Here is a 23,608-nt window from a genome sequence, read left to right on the forward strand (position 1 = left end):
AATAAATTAACACTTTTAAGAACTTGTATTATAGCTCATTCAAAAAATAGTATTTTTATAAATCTTTAATTTTTTAACTCATATGTTAAATAAAGTAGTTCACTTGGTCGAACAGGTTACTTCCCATCTTTAATTAATATTTAGTTTTATTAATTAGTTTTTATTTATCAATATTTTGTTTTTATTAAAGTTTAGAAAACCCGGTTTTTTTTTTTGAAAAGATGACTTATTTACATTTCTCGAATTTGTAAAACAACTATTATTTTTAGATCATAAAAATTTTAGCATAATAATGGCTGCATCAGACCCTACAAAAGCTTCTTCAATATTTGAATTTCATGCAAAAAGTATCGATGGTGAAGATATCAGTTTTTCAAAATATAAAGGGTTTGTCACGCTTATTGTTAACGTTGCCAGCAAGTGAGGTTTAACTGAACTCAACTATGCTCAGCTTGCTAATCTGCACACCAAGTATGCTGAGAAAGGTCTTCGAATTCTTGCTTTTCCTTGCAATCAGTTTGGTAACCAAGAGCCTGGTACAGAGTCAGAAATAAAAGAGTTTGCACTAGCGCGAGGCGCCCACTATGACTTATTCAGTAAAATTGATGTTAATGGAGATAAGGCAGATCCTCTGTATAAATATTTGAAAGCAAAGCAGAAAGGTATTTTTGGTAATAAAATCAAATGGAATTTTTCAAAGTTTATTTGTGATAAAAACGGTATCCCTGTAAAAAGATATGCCCCCACAACGGAACCTTTATCATTGGTTCCAGATATCGAAAAGTATTTATTCTAATAACACTTTGTGAAAGATAGATAAGAACGATCTATCGCTTTAATTTTCCTCTTCATTGTCTTTTTTATCTATAATAAACTTTTTACAATAATTGTTCCCATTTTCTTTATGATTGTTTGTCTGTAACTCAATGAACGGTCAAGCATGATGATGTTTTTATATTGTGCAGATGTAAAAAAAAATGAATTGTGGAAATAATTTTTATGACAATTTATTTGCACTCTTGCGATTTTATTTTATTATTTGGATTGCTAACAAAGCGGACTTAATCTCGTGATTTTTAAAAAAGAGATTGTAAAGATTCAAACGTTTTTTTTATTAAAAATTACGTGTCTTTATTGGTTATAATCCGATTGGCCATTTTTTATCAAATAACTAATTTCTAAGCAAGAAATTTCCAATATCTAAGTGCGAAGAAGCCGAAGAAGAATCATGTTAAATTCTATGACAGGTTCTGCTAATGAGTTATAATTATTTTCGAATAATGTTGATGTTGCAGTTTTTTATGTTGTCACATTTTTTCTTTCTACTGTACGCTAGCTTACAGCTTAATATAATTTTTTTACTTTTTCAGTAAGTTTTTTTTGTGACGTTTAAGCAGACATTTTTTTTACGTTTTGTATACATTATTTTTAGAATCAAATAGGCAATTAAGTAAAACAAACATGTTTTACTTAATTGAAAGGTACAAATAAGGGAAAGACTTTTTTCTTGTTACTTGTTTTAAATATATCGTGGCAGTTTTTTTTTCAATTGGTAGTCATTTTTTCATGTTTTGAAAAATTTTGAAAAGTGCTGTTGCTTGAATCAAATAAGGATGTGGGCGGAAATAAAACAAGTAAAATAAAACTATTTTCTGATTGACTTAATAAGGTATTGGCAATTTGTCATATAATAGAATATTGTGTTAATTATTTTTACCATCAACTCAAAAGAACTTAGGCGATTGTGAAATGACTGATTCTTGCTTTTGTTTTTTGTATATAAATTTTAGTTCAAAGATCTTTTGGCGCAAAAATGCTGTTTGTTTTCTACCCTTAGACTTGTAAAACTTTCTTTTGTTTTTCAAATATTTGCATTCTTTGCGTGACACTATTCTTTGCAATTCTTGATACTGGAATTGAAATTCTTGATACTGAAATTGAAATTGAGTTTAGTACAAACAGCTTAATACCTTATTACACTTCAAAACATATAATATTTTAACGACAGATCAATAAAACAACACACAACAATTTCGCAACCTTTTAATCAACTGCGTTGATAGGGAACTGGTTCTTCAAACTCACGATGCTAACAATGCTTATGAATTTTTTCTATTGCAAAAAAAAAGTTTTGTATAAATTCAAAATCACTTATCTCTACGGATAACAAAAGGTCTACTAATATCGTCGAGGAAAAAACCAAAGTTTTTTCCTCGACGATATTAGTAGACCTTTATAAAAATATTTAAAAAAAATAAAACTTATTCAAATAAAATTAAATATAAAAACTATAAAAATGTTTGAAAAAAACAAAAAATATTCAAAAAAAGTATATTAATCTGAAATAATAGAAAAATCTAAAAATAATTCGCAACAAATATGGAATGCAATTAAAGAAATAATTGGTCAAAATAAATATAAAAGTAACGTTTTTCTAAAAACACTTTTAATTTGCGATAAAAATCTAATACACTTCAAAAAACGTTTTGTGAAATTCATAAAAAATTTGTTTATTTTAACAAAAACATTTGGTGAATATTTATGAACCAAATGTTTTTGTTAAAGTAACCAAATAATTTAGTAAAATTTATTTTGTAAATTTCACAAAATTATTTTGTGAAATTCACCAAAAATATTTGGTGCATAAATATTAACCAAATGTTTTTTTAAGATAACCAAAAATTTTGGTAAATTTCCGTAAAATTACCTTTTTTGTGTGTGGAAAGTTAACCAATAAATTGTCTTTATTTTCTAAGACAAAACGGAGCTTTAGATACCTCGCAAAAAAACTAAAGTATAGGTAATATAACCCTAAAAACAAATTATATTTCCATTTGTATTATTATCGTATAATTATCTATAAATATTTTATTTACACATAATGCAACTATACAGTCAACTTATAGATTTAACTCAGAAGGCAATTCACTTGCTTTCGGACATGATGCGTCAAAATCGGGGCAATTAAAACAAAATATAAATTTTTGTAAAAACATCGAAGCTGGAAAACTTGCAGTACTGTATTCCTTATCCAAGATGTAAAGACAAACAATTGAAAATGATAAAGAATCATCTGTGCGCAGGAACGTAAATATCAGTAATAACATTAAACTCACTTGAATCAATTTAAACGAAAAATTCATTGCTTTCAAGGGGGTTTCAAATGACCACCTGTGATTGTTCTACACAACAACTGCAATGTTTAGTGGTACAGCATAAACTAAAGGTTGAAGTGTCAGTTTCAGGTCATTATATAATACCCTCATGTTATCAATTGACTGCTCAGCATTTTCAACTGACTAAAAAAATAAATAAATAATAATAATTAAGCAATGTAAGTAACAACATAATTATGTTAATTTTTTTAATTTTGAATCAAATTTTGAAAAAGCCACATTCTTTAACACTAGGAGTCCAAAATTTTCTCTTTGCTTCTTTACATAAACGTATGGAACGTTCGCAGCATGTCAATCGTACAATAGCCAAAAGAGCAGCAGTCTCTTCTTCTACCCCTATAATATATACATATATAAATATATATATACATATGTATGTATATATGTATATATATATATATATATATATATATATATATATATATATATATATATATATATATATATATATATATATATATATATATATATATATATATGTATATATATATATGTATATATATATATATATATATATATATATATATATATATATATATATATATATATATATATATATATATATATATATATATATATATATATATATATACAGTGGCGAGCAAAATAATAGGTGCGAACCAAAAAATTAATAAATACGAGAATATCTTTGAAAAAAATAAAATAAAAATTTGAATTTTTATTAGAACTTTTATTTTATTACATAAATAAACAGAAATTAATAAAAATTAAGTTATTAAATATATATAATATATTTTAATTTAAAAAAAATAAATTCCACACCGAGCAAAATAATAGGCGTAAAACAAAAAATGAAGATGGAAGTCAATAGGGTTGCAAATTATTAATATTTTGTTGCATACCCTTTATTTTTTAATACTTCCGTGCATCTTGACGGCATTGAATCCACTAGTTTTCTGCAAACTTCTACAGGAATGCTGTACCAAGCCTCCTGGAGCATCACCCACAGTTCATTTCTATTTTTTGGATTTTGTCCAGAAATTTTAAGTTTTAACTGCTTCCATAAATTTTCAATAGGATTTAGATCCGGTGACTGAGGTGGCCATTCTAAAACTTTTACATTATTGGTCGTAAACCACTCTTTCGCAGCTTTGGATGTATGTTTTGGGTCGCAGTCCTGTTGGAAATGCCAAATTATCGGCATATTTTCTTCGGCAAATGGCAACATGACATTATTTAGTATGTCTACGTATGTATATTGGGTCATAATATCTTTGATCCAAAAAAGTGGCCCCACACCGTACCAGGAAAAGCAACCCCACACCATTATATTTCCTCCGCCGCGTTTCACTGTTTTCGCAGTGAAGCGAGGTGAAAGTTCTTGCTTTGATGGTCTTCTTACATACTGTTTTCCATCAGAACTAAATAAATTAATCTTAGTTTCATCACTCCACAAAATATTACGCCATTTTTTGGTCATATCTGGTCCCCGCCGAGCAATATGATTTTTTGCAAAAATTTTTCTTTTCATAATGTTCTTTCTACCAAGTAATGGTACTTTCCTCGGAGTTCGAGCTGGCAACTTACTTTCTAAAAGCCTTCTTCTAACTGTCCAAACACTAATATTTTCATTTAAAATTTTTGTTGCTGGCTTGAATGGGTCTTTTTTTGAAATAATTGTAATGTGATCATCCGTACGCTGACGGGTTTTGCGTGGTCTTCCTCTATTCTCACGTGATTTTTCTGGTTTTAAGGCATTTGTAACTTTATTTTAAGAACATCCCATCGTAACTGAAATTTCCTTGTAAGTTTTTCCTTGTTTTCTTAAATTTCTAATAAGTTTTCGTTCTATCGCTGTGCAATGTTTTCCTCGTCCCATTTTATATCTAATTCTAGTTCAATACAAATATGATATGTTATTATTTTATATAAGTTGCATAAATATTGACCTTACCTTTATATCAACAACAAATAAAAATAATAAAATGTTTTTAATCCTACAGCAAACAGGTTAAAATAAACACACACCTATTATTTTGCTCCACCAAATTTGTAGGTTAAATATATAAATAGGGTATTCCCCTCATAAATTTGTAAGAAATTGGAAATATACTGCTCTCTGTTATAATAAAATAAGCATAGTTTGTGTAGCAATCAGTTCCTAGATGTCACTTTATAAAATATACTAAAAAATGTCAATTTAAGTGAAATTTATTATTCACACCTATTATTTTGCTCGCCACTGTATATATATATATATATATATATATATATATATATATATATATATATATATATATATATATATATATATTAGGGATATGACTTTTTTGCAACCTACTAGGCCTGTATCGTAATTCAATGAACTTTTATGTAAAAAGAACGAATAGATGTTTCATTTTGACATATTTTGAAAAAAGGTCACCCCAAAACCAAAAAATCGAATTTTCAATAGGTACACTTTTGTACAGTAAACGAATATTAAAGGCTGAAGATGTTGTAAGAGTCATACTCCTGTTGTTATTTTATTTATTTATGCAACATGTACTGTGATATAACAAAAAACATTATGTGATATATAATTATACAAGTATTACAAAATTAACAGTATCAAAGCGTCTAGTACAACAATATACATAACTGTCTGTGTCTATAGGCCTACTGTGTTTAGTACATGGGTCACATGATGCTCACGTCTCATAAAGAGTCTAGCGCTTATTACTTAGAATGAATCGAAGTTGCAGTTTGTCTTTCTTTCTGCAGGAAGCATACAGGTCTTGCATCACCTTGATTGCACGTTCAGCTATCTGATTACTTCGTGGTATGTCGATGACGGATGGCTCTTTCTTCCAGTGATTTTTGAATGACTGCAATGCCTTTTTGTAAGGCTTCAATACATCAGATAAATTCTTGAAGTCATTGTCATTGTACTTTTGACTACTAAACCAATGTTCTGCCCACTCATATGAAATGAACCTGCAAACCTTCTCCAAATTCTTTCTCGCTTCAGGCATAAGAATGAACGCCAGAATGGCGAGAATGGCTCTTGAGTTCCATCTGGCATTGCTCATATTAGGAATGTTCTGAAAGTGAATCAGAGGGAAGTTTCTTTGTTCTTCATAGAACCTAAACACTCTTGTTAAATGGTACAAAAACTTCATATCGTCTCTCCACCCTGATTTATCAAGAATTTCTACAGTTCCATTCACAAACTTATCCTTCAGTTCATCATACTTATTCAACAGTTCAGACACAAATGGGTATTCAATGTTTGGAGATTTGGTATCACCCCCAAGTTCTTCGTCCATCACCAGACGGAGAATCCTGTCTAGTACGTGATGCTGACAACCGATAAATTGTGGTATTGTGACACCCTTTAATTTAAACATACGTTGCAACTTCACAACAACTCCATTTCTCTTCCCAGTATTGACGTTTGTTGTATCAGTAATGATCATCTTAATTGAATTCCACAAATTGTATTCATCAATAAGTTTGGCAATTTTTTCAGCAACAGTTTCAGCTTTGCCATCTTTTAAACGCAGTGCATCAAGTTTCACGTCAGTTCTTTCATTCTGAAGTACAACTACCTGATATTCCTTATCATCTATTCGATTGCCGTCAAAGTGTAAGGACCACTGTTCCATTTTAAGTTGTTGTATCATTTCTTTTTTTAATTTACCTGCCTCTTTGAATATGGACTTGTAAATTGCTGATTGACTTGGAGTTGGAATATCAATACCTTGTTGTGATAATACATTGCATATTTTAGCAGCTTTCTTTGTGGAAACTCCACTTGATGTAACCATACTTACAGCAAATTTACTTTTGTAGTGCTTTCTAGTTTTTTTCTGAGTGTCCTCATCATCGTCTTTATCACCGTCGTCGTCTTCATCATCTTCACTCTTACTTTTGCAGTTTTCAGATTCAGTACCACTGTCTGTGGTAGACAGGACTTGTGATGTGGAAGGTATTGCTGTTCCAGACTGGACTTTCCTTCTCTTGGAAGGGTGAATGGTTTCTTTACTTGCCACTTGTCCTGTTGAGTACCCCACCTGTCCTTTACTTTCTTTTTGTAGGTGGTATAGACGTTTATCTTCCGAGGATAACCACTGGCCATTCACTTTCGTGATGTCAAATAATGCATTGAGAACATCATATTTTCCACGCTTGACACATTCATCATAGACCTTCAGCACCTTCATAAGCTTTGCTCTTATCACTTGATCAGACACACGTGGAAAATTCAGTTTATTGTCCCACAATTTTGTAATTTCCTTAGAAATTTGGTCTATTCGTTCTTTTCTTCCTTTAACATATGCTCCGAGAAACTGGTATCTTCCTACGATCTGCAATTGAAGTGGTATTCTGGATTTTTCATCGAGTGAATGTTCTTCTACAGCCACGCTTCCTCTTCTTCTGTGTGACTCTTGAAATCTCACCAAATTTTTAGTCCAAGTCTTCTTGTTCTTTGTTACTGTGGTATGACTTTTCTTGTGAGACATCATATAATATTGTTACGACTTTACGGATAGCTGAGCGTAAATATCCGTTTAATAAAGTCGTTTAATTAATAAAATACTTTAACTGTTTAGTAATCCAATTATAGTTCGATAATCCAGTCAATGTTGATAACAGTTCGATAATCCAGTCCGTATCCTAACGATAATGCTACAACTACTTATACTTCGTACACTTACAGCGTCTTTAGTTCGCTACAGTAGTTCCTTATTAGCTCAGTTACACGCAGAGTACTTCATAGAACTATTCACATTATCAACACTGAGCTCTGACAGCAGCTCGCTTATATAATTATTTAGAGCTTCCAGAATGTTCTACTAAGTTCTATAATCTTCTACAGTCTGTTACAGTCGTCTATATCACCGTGGTAACACAATGACGTCATCACATAACAATTCCAAGTATTTGCCGGCACACGGCCGTTTCGTTGCCATGGTAACGTGTGGCGTTATATTTATAAATTCATAACAAAATAATGAAATAAATAGAATTAAGCTGAGAATTAAGCTTAAGATTAAAACATCGGTCAAAAATGAATGTATAAAAATGGTAAATCAAATTTTTATTTTGGGGGTGACCTTTTTTTGTTGCAGAAAGCTATTTGGGCCTTTTTTCATGATTTTAGGTAAAAGTTCATCGATTTATGATACAGGAAACATTTTATTTGAAAAAAAATTAAAAAGTCATAACCCTAATATATATATATATATATTAATATATATATATATATATACATATATATATATATATATATATATATATATATATATATATATATATATATATATATATATATATATATATATATATATATATATATATATATATATATATATATATATATATATATATATATATATATATATATATATATATATATATATATATATATATATATATATATATATATATATATATATAGTATTGGACAAAACGAGTGCAACCAAATAATGCTAATTTAGTTTCTTTATATAAAAGTGCTGCATTTTTTCAATTTAGAGAAATAACTATGTAACTGTTTAGAGACAAAGTTCTTCAAGTTTTATTCATCACAAAGTTCATTATTTGTACACGAAAATTAATAAATTAATCAAAAGTATTAAAAAAAGTTGATTTCCTTCTGGACAAAACAAGTGCAACTCGACAAAATGTTGACCAAGCTATATTTCGCTATCAATATTTCGTGGCGAATCCTTTGTTGTTGATCACAGCCTTGCATCTTCGAGGCATAGATTCGATCAGGTGATCAATGAAACTTTGTGGAATCGCTGCCCAGGCCTTTTGGATTTGTTCAAACAGTTGATCTTTATTACGAACACCTTCACGATTAATTCTGCGGTTGAATCTCCCACAGGTTCTCGATAGGGTTGAGATCCGGAGATTGAGGCGGCCAATCCATCACCGATAGGAGGTTGTCTTAAAACCACTGCTTGACTACTTTTGCAGTGTGTTTCGGATCGTTGTCTTGCTGAAAAACCCATTTTATTGGCATATTCCATTCAGCATAAGGTAACATAACATCTTTCAGGATATTTTTATACATGAAACTGTCCATTACTCCATCGTTTCGATGTATTGGACCTAGAACGTTAGCAGAAAAACACACCTAGACAATTACATTGCCTCCACCATGCTTCACGGTCTTATGGCAGTAACGTAAATCGAGGCGTTTTCCGGCCGATCGACATACACGGCAAATGCCATCGCTCCCGATGATGTTGAACTTCAATTCATCAATGAACAGGACAGTTTGCCATTTCTGCACATTCCAGTCAATATGAGATGTAGCAAACAGGAGTCTTTTGTTCTCGTTTTTTAGTGAAATCAGCGGTTTCTTTGCAGGGCGTCAAGAAAACAATCCGGTTTCAACAGCACGTCGTCTGATTGTTCGGTCCGATATTGGCAGCTCTAATTGGTTTTGTATCTCAACTGATGATATCTAGGGATCCTTCTTGACGGATCTGACGATCATAGAATCCTCTCTAGAAGTGGTGGAACGCGGTCTTCCATCTTTGTTATCTGCTGCCAACTTCCCCGTAGAACGATATTTGGAACATAGTCTTGATACGGTCCATTTTTTCACGCGATATTTATCACAAATACTTTTTTGTGACATTCCACTTATGTAATCGCCAAAAATTTTCTTTCTTAGTTCCAATCCAAGACTGTCGGGAGCCATTTCTACACTTGAAGTCATAAAAATAATAAAAATTAATAATCACGCTTCTCAAGGCTTACCGTGTAACATTTGCCTTGTGATGTGTTTGTTTGCCACAACGTCTTGGTTGGATGTGGACTGTATTGATGTAATGAAACACTTGTTGTATTTCACTTCTTGTATTGATGTTCTTCGATAAAACACTTTGATAAAACTCACTTCAATAAACTATCTTGATAATACTGACTAATTGACTTCCATATACTGACTGAATTACATGTCGATTTACATGTCTCTTATATAGTAAAATGAACCTGTGTGAACCTGTTCTGGAAGATTCTAGATGCTTCTTTTCGATGCTTCTGGAAGCTTCTGGATGCATCTGGATGCTTCTGAATGTTTCTGGATATTTCTGGATGCTACTGGATGCTTCCAGATGCTTCTTCTGGAAACTTCTGGAAGCTTTTGCATGCTTCTGGAAACTTCTGGACAATTCCTTTAATTATTAAAAAACTTCCGTGACGTTGACATGGACCAGACTTAAGAAAATGAAACAAACCAAAAAAGTTGCACTTGTTTTGTCCGCTGCAAAATGGCACTTGTCAACGAAATTCTGCATGTGTGCTGTCACCTGTCAGCTGATTTCTCATGTCATGGCATGCTATGACTCCAGACTCCTGAACTGTTTGCTGTGGTAGTATAGTTCGTTTCGTTTTTAAGACATGTAAAATTAGGAACACTTTTTAGCATTGTTTGATGTTGGTTGCAAATGTTTTGTCCAATACTGTATATATATATATATATATATATATATATATATATATATATATATATATATATATATATATATAAATTAGACTCTTCCTGATGATCCAGCAATGGTGAAACTTAAAGTAGAAGATAAAAGTTAGATAAGTGTTTTTACTAATTTATTATTGCTCTGTTCTTTAAGAACATTGAGCACTCTATTTGTAAAATACACTAACATAATTTACATAATGGCATTTGCTGATTCACAGACATCTGCATTTGTCGAACGATACCTACAGAAACAATTTGAAAGCAATTTATGTATCAAAAATAATTTTATCAAATTTTCATATGTATTTGCATTACTCATTACTCTCATTACATATTACATTACATCTCCATGACATATATTTTTATACTTGTAACTTTAGTAATAGATTGACAATAATGTATAAAAATAATATTGAAAACCTAACAATTTTTTTACTTACTGTAAACCTTTCCTTTTAATAATATGGTTGACTACTATGCCAGCCAACTTGCTGCGTTAAGCAAAGGTCAGATTTGAAGCACTTAACACAATCATCCCATCTGTGCAAGAATTTAGGATCGGGGCTAAGCCATTCTGTTAAATTCATAAATAATATTTCAGTGTTACTAAATAAAACATAACTTATAATTAAAATTATTATACTTATGATACAAATGATATGTTATCAGTAATACTAATTAAGTGTTATACTTTCTTTCACTGAAATTATATAGTTATAGTTATATATTATAACGTAAAGACAAATATGTCAAACCTCAAAGAGAGTATTGCTTTTATGATAGTACAGTTTTCGTACAGAAACTACTTTATCAGTTGAATCTTGGAATGGATTAGGTTGCTGTATGCACTGTTTTTTCAATTGGCTCATTACCTTATTATTGTATGAACTGAAGTCTATTTCACTTCAGCTCAAAATAGCTGGTTCTATAATCAAATAATATGATTATTCCCATGGGTTGCAAACAGTAATACTAGTATTGTGAGAGTAAGAAAAATTACATAGAAAAACTAAAGTGTTTTAAGTATACTCTTTTAAAATATTTAAAAATGTTATAGCCACTGATAATTTTTTCTTCTTTTTTAAATACGTAAGACAAATACTAAAGGTAGCATCTCCATTTTCTTTTGTACAGTTTTGAGGTTTAAAGAACATTCTAGACATCTGAGAAAAGCTAAATATTATTTATAAAACCTTAGGTATATTTTTGCCAAAAATTTTATGTATGAAATATTAAAAACATAAAAATAAGTAATTTGACTATATAATGACTATATAATGATTCGCTTTTCATTGCTTTCACTGCTTAGTGCATCTATGTGAATTTTGAAACACAAAATTCACATAGATGCAGACAAAAAGTAATAAAAATTATAACTGTACTGGATAATGTCTTCTGTATTGCATTGCTTTTAGAAAAATGAGCTAGCTCAATATCTTCAACAAAATTGAAACTGTCTTCCACTAAAGTATATAAAAAAATTGTGTTATATGTAATATTTCCATAATTGAAATATTATTATATAAGAATACTTATTCAAAATACCTTATGTAAAACTGGTGCATGATCACAATAGGCACACTAATCAAAATCTTTCTCTTTTGTTGAATTGAAATTGTCCACTAAAGTACAAGATTAAAATTGTCTTCCACTAAAATCTTTCTCTTTTGTGTATTCATCGCAATCACAACTTACTTTGAGACATTGCATTCTACTTCTCCCCTTTTTATCCTTCATTTTTAATGACACTATAATAATAAAGAAAAATAAAGTAACAAAAAAACAATTTTTCATTACCTAAGATTTTTATTATATCAATTATATAAATTTATTTAGAAAAAATAACACTAAATGACTAAACCGAAAAATGAACTAATGAAAATATATCAATTTAAAAGTTATAGTAAAACGTATAGTATACTATAATAGTATACAGTGTACTTATATGCTATAGTATATTTATCTATAATATAATTATTTTGTGGGTTATATATGTTATAATACAAAATGTACCAATAAATAGTAAATAAAAATTAGTGAATTATTTAATGTAATGCAAAAAAATATATATACATTATTTTGAAATAAATACACAAAATTAGTTCACTAAAAACAGATAAAACAAAATACATATATATAGTAAATATATATTTGTTTAAAACTTAAAGAAACAAAATAAAAAGCAGGATTGAAAAGTTTGCTTTTTCAAACCCAAAACCTTACATATAACCTATAAATACCTAATTAGTTTCAAGTAAAGACATTGTTTGAAGAATTTTAAATTTTTTGTTATAACCATTGAAACTTGTGTCATTGAAGGAACCTTCTTCTGTGAGACAAATTTAGAATGCCTATAACTAAAAAATTAGAATGCTACTAACAATGTCTTTACTCCAAATTAAATAGATATAATATCTATTTGGAGTACAGACATGGTTTGTTGAATTCTAAATTTTTATTTATAAGCATTCAAAACTTGTGTCACAGAAAGAATAATAGGTTCCTTCTGTGATAAAAGTTTCAATGGTTATAACGAAAAATATAAAATTCTACAAATTAAATATTTACCTATAAATATTATTTATAGGTAGTATGTAAAGTATTTTTGTCCCTATCTAAAAGTTTTCAGTTATTTTTGAATTTCCAATTTAGTTTGCAAACGCCATTTGAACAACAAGACTTTTTAATCTTGCCCTAAAGAACATCGAATAATTATACAAATGTTTTTTATTGAAAAATAAATAAAACTTAAATCATAACGTTAATGCACAAAATATGACTTAGATCAACAGTCATATTTTTTGCATTATCGACACATATTTATTTTTATTTAAATTTTGTAGTTTCAACAGCCAAGGTGAGATGATGTTATCAAACTGAGAGCAATTTAAAACAATTGAATCTGTTTCAATGTCAACCTCAAAAGATTGCAAGTGATAAGCATTCGTTTACAATAAACAACTTTTGACAAATGAAATAAAATAAATCAGTATCAGATACGAAAATTTGTTTGATTACACAAAATGTAGGATATAATTCTTCAACTGCATAAATAACAACAACACCAATTTTAAAGTTAACGAAGTTAACATAAACACTTTTTATTTGAAAAATTTCTCTGTACAACCCATAATTACCTTTCAATTCTGATATAGTTGTCCATCAATCACATGGCATACTAAAATAGGCTCAGTTTTAGCAACACAATTTTTTTTTTAAGCTATGTTTTGCCATGAACCGAGTAGACTGATCCATTTAATGTCTAATAGCTACCGTTTTACTTAGTTCTCTAAAAACCTTTCAATTTACCTTCACAACGCATTACCCACATATGACTTAGCAGACCAAGCATTTTAATAATACGTGGATAATGAATAAGGTTATGAAACTTTAAAGTTAAGCCACACTTAAACACAAAACAGTATTCTTGTAAAAATTCAGTGATAAGAGAACCAAAATATAATAAATCAGGTTTGCTAAAATGCAAACCAAATGAGTAAAGGACAATTTGTCTTAACAATAAAAAAAACAACCCAAACATTGTCATCAAAAAGAACTAAATTTTCAACTAATAAAAGAAAGGTTAAAACCAAATTTAGCATTTCAATTGCAACAATATTAATTGAATCATTTTTTATTTGATACTCAGTGGGACATGAAGGAATTGACAAGTGATCATATGAAAAATTTCTCATTCTGCTATTTATATCACCTAGATTTCAGAATTTTTTCTAAAATACTAAATAGTTTAACATTTTTTGAAAAACATATTTGCAAGTGCCTTCAAACAAATTGTTCAGAATATCACAGTAAATATTATCACTAACATAAAGTGATGGAATTTTATTAAACCAACACTTTTCCTTTATATCATTGAGGGAACAAATATGTAAAGAAACTTCATAATCGTAACATTCTTTAGTTCTAAGTAATTCAACAGATTCAACAGAAATACTGTCAAAGTCTTTACATTTCATTTTGCATATTCTACATGTCGCAGTAAAACTTTCCACATAACCTAATACTCCATTTAAACCACGATTGTCACCAATAATTTGAGCAAGGTCAACATATATTTTAAATTATTCACCAACTATTTTTATAGTAAAGCCTTTTGTTTTTAATTCTGTCATTTCTTCAATGTATATAGAAAATGCATCTTTACTTGAATATCTAATGCAATCAGAAGAATATATAATTGTACTTGACGAAATATTTTCAAGTTTTGAGTTATGAAACGGTTTTAAACATTTTGGAATTGTACAAGCTCCAATTTTGTGAACAATGCTATGTAAACCCAATGGATTAGCAGTTTCTAAATCATCAAAAAAAACAAAAAACTGAAATTACCAAAGTATTTTGGGAATGAACATGTTGACGCCATAATTGATGATTTTGCCACAACTAACCATCTTTAAAGTCTGAAACTAAACCATTAGTATGGTTTTATATTACTTCTTATTTCAACAAATACACCAGGAAGACAAAGAAAAACTTCAAGACACTGCTTTAATGAAACATATTGCCCTGTATTGAAACATATTTTTTTAATTTAATGAAAGTTATTGCAATACAAGTTGAGCAAGCTATTCCTTTAGCTGTTCTTTGAGTACTTATAGAATAACCTATTGAGTATGATTTTGGTTTTATATACCCTTTCTTTTCAAAATAACTTGTTTGTTTATGCAAATTTTCTAAACCTTAAAAAGTTTTTTTGCAGCGTGAGATATTTTCAAAGAAATTATTGTATTCATCAATTTGGAGGCCATGCTTTTCATAAATTACTTGGGTCTCGTTACTAATTCTTGTTACAATTGATGACACAAAGTCTGAACATGCATCCACAATTTTTAGTGTAGTGGTTAGGGGCAAATTAGAATAACCTTTTAGTTTAGAAATAAAGTAAGTAGAATCTTCGAAATGCCATCGATTTCATCAAACCTAATACCAAATTTTGACATATTATCTGTGCAAGGTTCGGTATCGTGAACAGCTAAAGACAAGTTATTCAAAGAGAAACATCGTTGCGTAATATCTGCTTCTTTTAAAGTAGGTCTTTGAAGAACTTCTTAATGAGACTTTTCAATATGTTTGGCAAGACTTTGGAAAGAATTATATTCCATATGGAATATAATTCTATATGGAATATATGTCCGATGGCCATCGGACAACCATCCTGACTGCAAACTAATCTTTCGCCATAACTATGTTTGTTGTGAAAAACTTTTAAATGACATTTATAAGAGTTGCTGGAGCTTGCAGTATATTCACAATAAGCACAGTCAATCATAATTGTAGTGATATTAATAAATTTTTCTTTTCTGTTGAAACTACGACGCCTGGCAATTAATGAAGAAAAAACGGCAATAAAATCTCGTTTTTTTCTCCAATAATTTGCAATCCCGTTGGCGCATTTGATAAAAATAACAAATACAATTTTGTAAATTTAACCAAATAAATTTGTTATATTTTGCGTAAAGACAAAAAGTAAAAACATATCAAACCAAGTAATTTGCTTAAAATAACAAAAATGATTTGGTAAAATTCACAAAAGATTTGGTATATTTTACCAAACAGGTTTGTAGGTTTTACAAAATCTACTTAACCAAACATGTTAGGTTAAATTAACGAAACAAATTTTTGCAGTGCAGCTGAAAAGTTAAATAGCTTTTTTGTTAATGTTAGCTCTAATTTGGCACAAAATATTCCTCCAACTTCACTAATATTTGATTCCTATCTAACAACCTCTAATAAAAAAACGAATCTTTAAGGCTGGAGATAAATCAGACCCTTCAAACTACAGGCCTAATTCTGTCTTATCGTGTTTTTCTAAATTGCTTGAACGTATAATGAACGTATAATTATTTAATTGAAAATGATAAGTTATACAGTAAGCAATTTGGTTTCAAAAAGAAACATTTAATTGATCACGCAAGAGTTAGTTAACTATATATCTAATGCCTTAAAAGAAGACTGTTTTACATTAGGAGTTTTCATTGATCTGTCCAAAGCTTTTGACACCGTAAATCGTTCCATTCTCATTAAAAAAATGGAACATTACAGAATTTAAAAATTACTTGTCGAACAGAAAAAAATACGTATAATGTGATAATATAGAAACAACAAAAGTACTATAACTTGTGGCGTTCCACAGGGTTCTTAACTTTTCTAACTAAACATTAATGATTTATCTTCAACATCAAACTTATTAAATTTCATTTTATTTGCAGATGACTATAATCTTTTTTATTCTTATAAAAATATTGAAACACTGTTTAAAGTAGTCAATGAATAACTAAATAAAGTAAATGAATGGTTTATATGCAACAAACTGTCTTTAAATGTTCAAAAAATAAAATTTTCCTTTTTCCACAAACCAAGCAAATAAAATAAAAAACCACTTATTTTACCTAATCTCCAAATTAATAAAATTGACATTAAAAGGCAAACTTCAGTTAATATTTTAGGAGTAACTTTTGATGAAAATCTATCATGGAAACAGCATATAAACTCCATTGGAAAAAAAATCTCAACAAACATTGCCACGATCTACCAAGCTAAGCCATTTTTAATTTTTAGGTCCTTGAAAATTTTATACTTTTCTTTTATATATAGTCAATTAACTTACGGTAATATAGTATGGGCAAGTACTAATCACACTAAGTTAAGAAAACTGTGCAGCAAGAAAAAACATGCAGTTAGAATTGTATTTGGAGCTGGTAAAGTTGTTCCTTATGAACCTCTGACCTTATAAGTTTAAAAACTAAATTAAATAATTACTGATATGAATCATTATTATTAATCGCAATGTTGTTTTATATATATATATATATATATATATATATATATATATATATATATATATATATATATATATATATATATATATTAACTTTATAGTTTTTTTGTCTTGTCTTACTTTACTGTTAATATTTTTGTAAACATTAATCTTATTTCTTAGTTTATACTTTATACTCTTGGAAAAAATTTTGTAAAAATATATATTGTAACACGGTGCTTGGCGATAAGACAAAAATAATGTCTTCTTCTTGCTCCGGTGACGCGAAATGAAATAACTCCCCGAAAAATTAACTCCCTGTTAAAACATTTTAACTCCCCGGTTAAACTATTTTGAAATAAATTAACCCCGGGAGTTAAATTATTTTTAGATATGGATTAACCGGGGGCTTAAATATTTCTAACCCCCATCGTAATAAATTAACCCCTTTTTATACGCGTTTTGAATTATTTAGCTTATAATAAGTTCTACAAAACTGCAAATGTAGTTTATTTTAATGTGTGTTGTGTTGAATAAAATTATTTTGTAACTGTTCATTTTTGACAAGTTTGTTTATTGTTGTAAAAATAAAAAGGAGATCAAAAAATAATAATATTGCATGAACTTCAGTGAACCTTTCTCTTTTCCTAATAATAATGTTTGAGATTATAGAGTTTATATAACTAAACCTATATACATATATATATATATATATATATATAAAAATATATATATATATATAAATATATATATATATATTTATATATATATATATATATATATATATATATATATATATATATATACATATATATATATATATATATATATATATATATATATACATATATATATATATATATATATATATATATATACATATATATATATATATATGTATATATATATATATATATATATATATATATATATATATATATATATATATATATATATATATATATATATATATATATATATATATATATATATATATATATATATTAGGTACGGGGAAATCGCGATTTACGGAACCGATTTTTATGCTAAAATTTTGGTTCTCGTTTTTATAACTCTTTTTTAGGCAGCGTGGGGCAGATGTATTTTTGGAGAGTTTTTTTAGAAACATATATACTCATAGATACCTTTTTGAAAGAAGAAGAGCTAATCTTGATTTTTTCAAGACTTTTATGTATGGTTACTAAACTTTTTTATGGATTATTTTGCTCCTAAATATTTGGTTGATGTTCACACATGAAATTGTAGTCGAAGAAATGTCGATCCCCCTTTTTTTATTATTAAAATAGTTTTCTACATACATTTCCTATTCACTTGCCAAATTTCAACGAAAAAAAAAATACCAGCAAATAGTTTTATTTGTGTAAGATTAAGTTTACCACTTTTTTAAGGTAGCCCTAGACAAACGTTTTTTTGTGGTGATTCTTATTAGAAACATATATGAACTTAGACTATTTTTAAAAGACGAATGATTAATCTTGATTTTTTTATGATTGTAATGTATAGTTAGCATACTTTTTTATGGATTATTTTTTCAAAAATTTTGCATGAAAATTTAGTTGATGTTCACACATGAAATTGTAGTTGTAGAAAAGTCGATCCCCCTTTTTTTATTATTAAAATAATTTTCTACATGCATTTCCTATTCACATGCCAATTTTCAACGAAAATTAAATACCAGCAAATAGATTAATTAGTATAGAACTTTTGGTACCTATTTTCGTTTTTTTGTTGGTGTTGTTTTTTTTTGGTAAGCGAAATACGGGGGCGGATGAGGGGGCTAATTCTGAAAAAATTATTGCAATTTTGTATTATGTTGATTTTTATTATTAGATTTAAATTAAAATGCGAAATATAGATAACAGTGTTTTTGATTCTCTAACAGAGAGTAAGTTGATTTCTTTTATTTTATAATAATATTATAGTTAACTTATGTTTGAAACAAAATATAATGATAAATGTAAAAACTTATTGTTTTTTTATGTTACATATAAAAAAGAATAATGTTTCAGATTAAGACTTTTGCTTTTGAATGGATTATTAAGTGATAGTATTAGTTGACAATTTTATTAGCACGCCTTATATAAATAAGTATACAAATCAGATACTTCATTGGTTTATTCCTAACAAAAAATTTGTTAGTGTTTTTCAACTATAATAAAAGATATTATTTTTATTATCTGTTTTTACTTCGATTGTATACTTCTTTAACTGGACTATTATTTAAATCATTATACTATATACTAGCATGCCTTATGTTTACTTACTGTTTAGACCCTACCAAACACTATGCTTATTTTTAAGATTTCATAAGTATAAGTAACATCGTTTATATATAACTACAACCAAACTAACATAATTTATATATAAACAATGTATGCACCATTAGTATAATAAATACCATTATACCAATATAAACAAAGTATATACATTCCTAATGTTAGCTTATTGTTTATAAATATATTTTTTTTATATTTTTACTGTTATACTTTCATTGTTTATTTTCATTTTGTTTATAAGGTTGTATCTTACACAGAACTGATTTGACGATTGTTACTTGTGTTACTTACTGTTGACAATTACATAGTGTTTTGTGTAATTTTACAATTTTTTTGTTATCTTTAGTCCATTCTACACAGCCTACCACTGGTAAATTTGTATAGGATAATTTTTTGTATTGATTATAGAACTACAAATATAATCTGCAATGAGTGGTAATTTTAACAATTGTTACTTTTTAATATGTATGCATTTCTCGACAATTGCAAATTTATTTTTTATTACAACTTGGTTAACCTTGAGTTACATCTTCAGTTGCTACAATTGGTAAGTTTAAAAAAACTATTATTTTCTAATCTGTTTATGCATGATGTATACGTAAAACAATTATTTCTAATATGTGTATGCCTTTCTTATCAATTGTAAATAAAATTTATTTTTTTTCAACTTCTTTTTTTTCAACTTCTTTTTTCATTTAGTTTCACAACCTTCTCCACATTCAGCACAACCTTCTGCTAGTAAATTCATAATATTTCTATTTATATATACTATTTAATACATTTTTATTATGTTATCCATCAAAGTGCAGTAGAAGTAAAATCAAGAGCAGTATTTAAATTTTTACATTTTTAAAGTTATAATTGTTTAGTCTTTTATTTTATTTGTTCAGCCAACAGTTTTTACAAATAGTTGGTTTATATTAAATGCTACATAATGCCATTCAGTACTAATCTATTTACGATTCATTGTCATTAGATCTTACATATGATGTCTATCAGAGATATATTTGTCAGCATCCTGGACCGATTAGCAGTCGCTCATTTTTGTGATGGGTCCAGTTAGGAGGGAATGATGGGGAATCATTTAGCTGGACCTATCATCCTCCTAACAGGGGTGCTAGGAGCTACAGCAGAAGAAGAAAACTGTTGTGGAGAAGTTTGCAGGCGAAGACAGCATGATGGCAGCTTTGTGATGAATGGTGGCATACACAATCATTAGACACCACCGTTCTTGTTTTTATTAAAAGTATATATGTAATATCATCAAGTTTTTTTACCATTTTGTCTCAATTTTTTTCAAACATTTGAATTATTTATTTAAAATTTTTTTACTCAACTTTTGTGAATTAAAAAAAATGGAAAAATCAGAATTTCGTGTGCTCATTAAGCATTGCTTTTTGATGGGAAAAAACACGGTGCAGACCAAACAATGGCTTGATAAGTGTTATTCGGACTCCTCTCCATCGAGGCAAATGGTTGAAAAGTGGTTTGCTGACTTTAAACGTGGTCGTACAAACACCGATGATGCTGAACGCTCCGGTCGCCCAAATTCGGCAGTTACTGAGGAAAACATCAAAAAAATCCATAAAATCGTCTTATCCGACCGCAAATTGAAATTGAAGGAGATTGCCGAGGCCATAAAGATATCAGAAGGCAGTGTGTTTACAATATTACACGAACATTTGGGTATGAGAAAGCTTTGTTCGAAATGGGTGCCGCGTTTGCTAACACCGGACCAAAAACAACAACGAATCGATGGTTCTGAAGCATGTCTGGCACTATTTCACCGAGATAAAAAGGATTTTTGCGTCGCTACGTCACAATGGATGAAACATGGATCCACCATTTCACTCCTGAGTCAAATCGACAGTCGGCTGAGTGGACACCAGCGGGTGAAAGCCGCCCAAAGCGCCCAAAGGCTCAAACTTCTGCTGGCAAGGTTATGGCCTCCATATTTTGGGATAGCCATAGTATATTGTTCATTAATTATCTTGAGAAAGGTAAAACGATCAACAGCGAATATTACATGGCATTATTGGAACGATTGAAGGCTGTAATTGACGAAAAGCGACCGCACATGAAGAAGAAAGAAATTCTCTTTCATCAAGACAATGCACCGTGTCACAAGTCAATGAAAACAATGGTAAAAATGAATGAATTACACTTCGAATTGTTGCCCCATCCACCATACTCGCCTGATTTGGCCCCCAGCGATTATTGGCTGTTCTCAGATCTCAAAAGGATGCTCCAGGGAAAGAGATTTGATTCGAATGAGGAGGTCATCGCCGAAACTGAAGCATATTTTGAAGGAAAAGATAAATCGTTCTACAAACATGGTATCGAAAAGTTAGAGAAGCGCTGGAATGACTGTATCGCCTTAAAAGGAGACTATGTTGATGAATAAAATCAAATTATGTCAAAATGTTGTTGTTTTATTAGCTATCCTACGGACTTATTGAGCGATGTGTTAAATACATTCAAACAAAAACCAAGTAATCATTTGGTTGTCGTATGTTTAAAAAATTTCAAGTTTTGTCTTTTTTTTGTTTTAAATTTCAAACTAAAGTCGTGCCTCATACTTTTTATATAAATAGTAGCTAAACTACATTCTGATAAAAGTGTAAAATTGTCCCTGTAAGTAACGATAACTAATTTGATTTAAGATATATAATTGAGCATTATTATTATTGTTGTTATATTAGTATTTTTTCTTATTGTTTTAGTCAATAAAATGTTAAAAAGCAATAATTCAGTTATTGTCATTTATCCTTTGAGTCCACAATAATTTTATCAACCTGTTAATCATTGTGTAACAAAAAACAAATGGACAAAGCTTATGACATGACACTAGAGATTATGTTTTACAAAGCTAGAACTTACGTATCTCCTCAAAAGTGTTCTGAAGATTATCTATTCTCGGTTTACCAACCTACTTTTACAGCACCTGTTTCTAATGAAAATACAGATGAATTTAAAAAATGTGTGAAGCAATTTTCATTTTTAATCAAAGCAACATAAAAAAACTTATTGTCATTATTAATGACACATTATTAATGACACATTATTACAATTTATAATTTATTTCTCACTCTTCCAGTTACTACTGCGTCGTGTGAGAGAAGTTTTAGTAAATTGAAATTGATTAAAAATTATTTAAGATCTACTATAGGACAAGAAAGATTATCTAATCTTTCAATAATATCTATTGAATATAACATTGTTAAAGATATTAATTATGACGACGTTATAAATGAATTTGCGCAAATGAAAGCGAGAAAAGTGCAATTTTAATAAAGACATTTTTAAAAATAATAAATTAAAATATATTTTTTATTTAGAATTTTTCCAAAAAAAAGTTAGGCTTAGGGGGCGGAAAAATGAAATTTTGCACAGGGCACTAGAAAAGCTAGTTACGGCGCTGTATATATATATGCATATAATATTATATTGCAGTTTTACTTAGAAATATCATATCGTTGATAAAGCTGTTTTTCTATTGTATAAGATCGTAAGCATTTTCTTGCTTAACTGTAGCTTTTTCATGTCGCCTGTAACACACCATCTACAAGTTTCCAGCTTCTACTTTTAACTTTTTCTCCTGAAACTCTAAGCTCTGGACGCTATTACATGATCAACTGCGACTTTAAACCACCTTAATCTTCCCTGATGCACCCATCAGGTACACTCACTATTCCTAATTTCTATATAAAATCACCACTACTTTTCTTGTTTTCTTAGTTGCACCGCACATCTATCTGATTGTTGCCTTTTCAATTCTTTCTAAATAAAGAACATCATTTGATGGACATCACTTTTATCGCGTATGTTTCACTGCTACGTATCATTATACTCTGGTCACATATATTGTATATTTTTTCTTTATTCTTTAAAAATACACTTCTTGTTGTTAGAAGTG

General features: G+C 28.9%; 1 protein-coding gene across 1 annotated transcript; it reads left to right on the forward strand.

Annotated features, from left to right (window-relative positions):
* Window positions 1-245: 245 nt before the first annotated feature.
* Window positions 246-1,103, forward strand: LOC100215761 (phospholipid hydroperoxide glutathione peroxidase, mitochondrial-like). The gene has a single exon (XM_065792370.1). It carries the CDS (start codon window positions 293-295, stop codon window positions 794-796), a length of 504 nt encoding a protein of 167 aa, XP_065648442.1. The 5' UTR covers window positions 246-292; the 3' UTR covers window positions 797-1,103.
* The last annotated feature ends 22,505 nt before the right edge of the window (window positions 1,104-23,608 follow it).

The sequence above is a fragment of the Hydra vulgaris genome, chromosome 03 (genome assembly GCF_038396675.1).
Source record: "Hydra vulgaris chromosome 03, alternate assembly HydraT2T_AEP".
Lineage (NCBI taxonomy): Eukaryota > Metazoa > Cnidaria > Hydrozoa > Anthoathecata > Hydridae > Hydra > Hydra vulgaris.